At 52.6% G+C, this 1434-nt stretch overlaps 1 protein-coding gene across 1 annotated transcript in view; it reads left to right on the top strand.

Moving 5' to 3' along the window:
• Positions 1-1434, top strand: part of PIK3R5 (phosphoinositide-3-kinase, regulatory subunit 5) — a 25944-nt gene that overhangs the window by 16490 nt on the left and 8020 nt on the right. The window contains 1 exon segment of the mRNA XM_010022211.1: positions 869-1434. This exon segment is cut by the window's right edge and continues 18 nt beyond it. Within this exon segment, the coding sequence (XP_010020513.1) occupies positions 869-1434 (566 nt within the window).

Here is a 1434-nt window from a genome sequence, read left to right as displayed (position 1 = left end):
AGGTGTCCCTGCCCATGGCAGGGGTTGGAACTGGATGAGCTTAAGGTTCTTTCAAACCCAAACCAGTCTGGGATTCTATGAGTCTGTGGGGATATTGATAAGACAGAGACTTTGGTAGAAAGCACCTCTGCAAGGAGTAAACCTTGTTTTGTGCCCTGGAAATATTTGTTGCTAGAAAAGCCTTAACACACAGAGATGTCAGGGCTTTGTAGGGTTGAGACCCCTCAGACATTACAGCTCTTCCCCTCCTTGCAGCAGTGACAGCTGAGGAACGGGTGCCTTTGCTGTGCTCTTAGCCCAGCCACAGCAGTTTTGCAGGGGAAGCAGTGGCTTCCCCTTCTGCTGAGCTGGTCTCTCCAGCTTCCCCATTCCTGGAAGACCTTTTATGTTCCCAGGAAGGTTTAGCGTTCATTGTCTGCCGGCCCCAGCAAGCTGGACCAGAGCTGGGGCTTGGGCTTTGCAGTGAGTCTAGCTTTGCCAGGACGCCACCTTCAGTGGGGTGATCTGGTGTTTGATTAGCCAAACACCTTGCTTCCCTCTTGCCCTCTGGTTAAGCCTGGATTGGATGCAAGCATGTTGTGAAACCTGTGTAGAAAGGAAGAAAAACCCAACTGGTGTTTGCCTTGTGAGAACCCAAACAGAATGTGACCTCAAGGAGAGAAACATGTTTTGGTTTACATTGCATCTGAGCGCCTTATGGAGATCTAAAAGTGTTCAGTAGGAGGTTTTCAACTCCTTGTTTGAAACCGGGCAGGATCAAAGAGAGCGTTTGCCACGCTGTAGTATTGTTGTGGTCTGGGGTCACCACATTTCCAGTGGTTATGCTGGAGCCTGTGCCAGGCACAATCTCCCTCTGGTTGCCTTTCAGATATCCTCAATGATGTCCTCAGCAAAGAGTGCAGCATTGTTGAGCCCATGGCCTCAGAAAAGGAGGAGGAGGACAAAGTGGAGGAGGTGGAAATCGATGGTGGTTCCCCTGAGCGTGACTCGCTGCTTTCCCCCATTTGCACCATTTCCAAAGACTCGGTGTACTCAGTGTTGTCGGAGGAGGGATCGAAGACCTCGCGAGTGTCCCTCTTCACCACCTCCAAGGAGTCCATCTCGGAGCTGACTGTGGTCTCCAGAAAGTCCCTCAAGTCATTTGTGTCTAGTCTGAAGGACTGCATGGACAGCGGGTATGCAGAGGACAGTGACGAGAGCTCCCTGGATACGATGGGGAGGCTGGAGCTGAAGGCAGAGAAGATTCACCACAAACACAGACACGCGCTGACCAACAAGATCTACAAACTGTTCAAGAGCAAAAGCCAGCTGGTCCTGAGGAGGGACCAGCGGGACTGCCCAGACATGGGCTTGCTCCCACAGTCCCTGCGCCGTGCCGAGAGCCTGTGCACATCCCATGCCAAGCACTGTGTCCCGGCGCGCTCCTGGCGACCT

The sequence above is a fragment of the Nestor notabilis genome, unplaced genomic scaffold, assembly GCF_000696875.1.
Source record: "Nestor notabilis isolate BGI_N333 unplaced genomic scaffold, ASM69687v1 scaffold4799, whole genome shotgun sequence".
In the NCBI taxonomy this organism is placed as follows: Eukaryota; Metazoa; Chordata; class Aves; order Psittaciformes; family Psittacidae; genus Nestor; species Nestor notabilis.
Note: the sequence above shows the minus strand (reverse complement) of the source record. Positions and strands in the feature narration are given on the sequence as shown.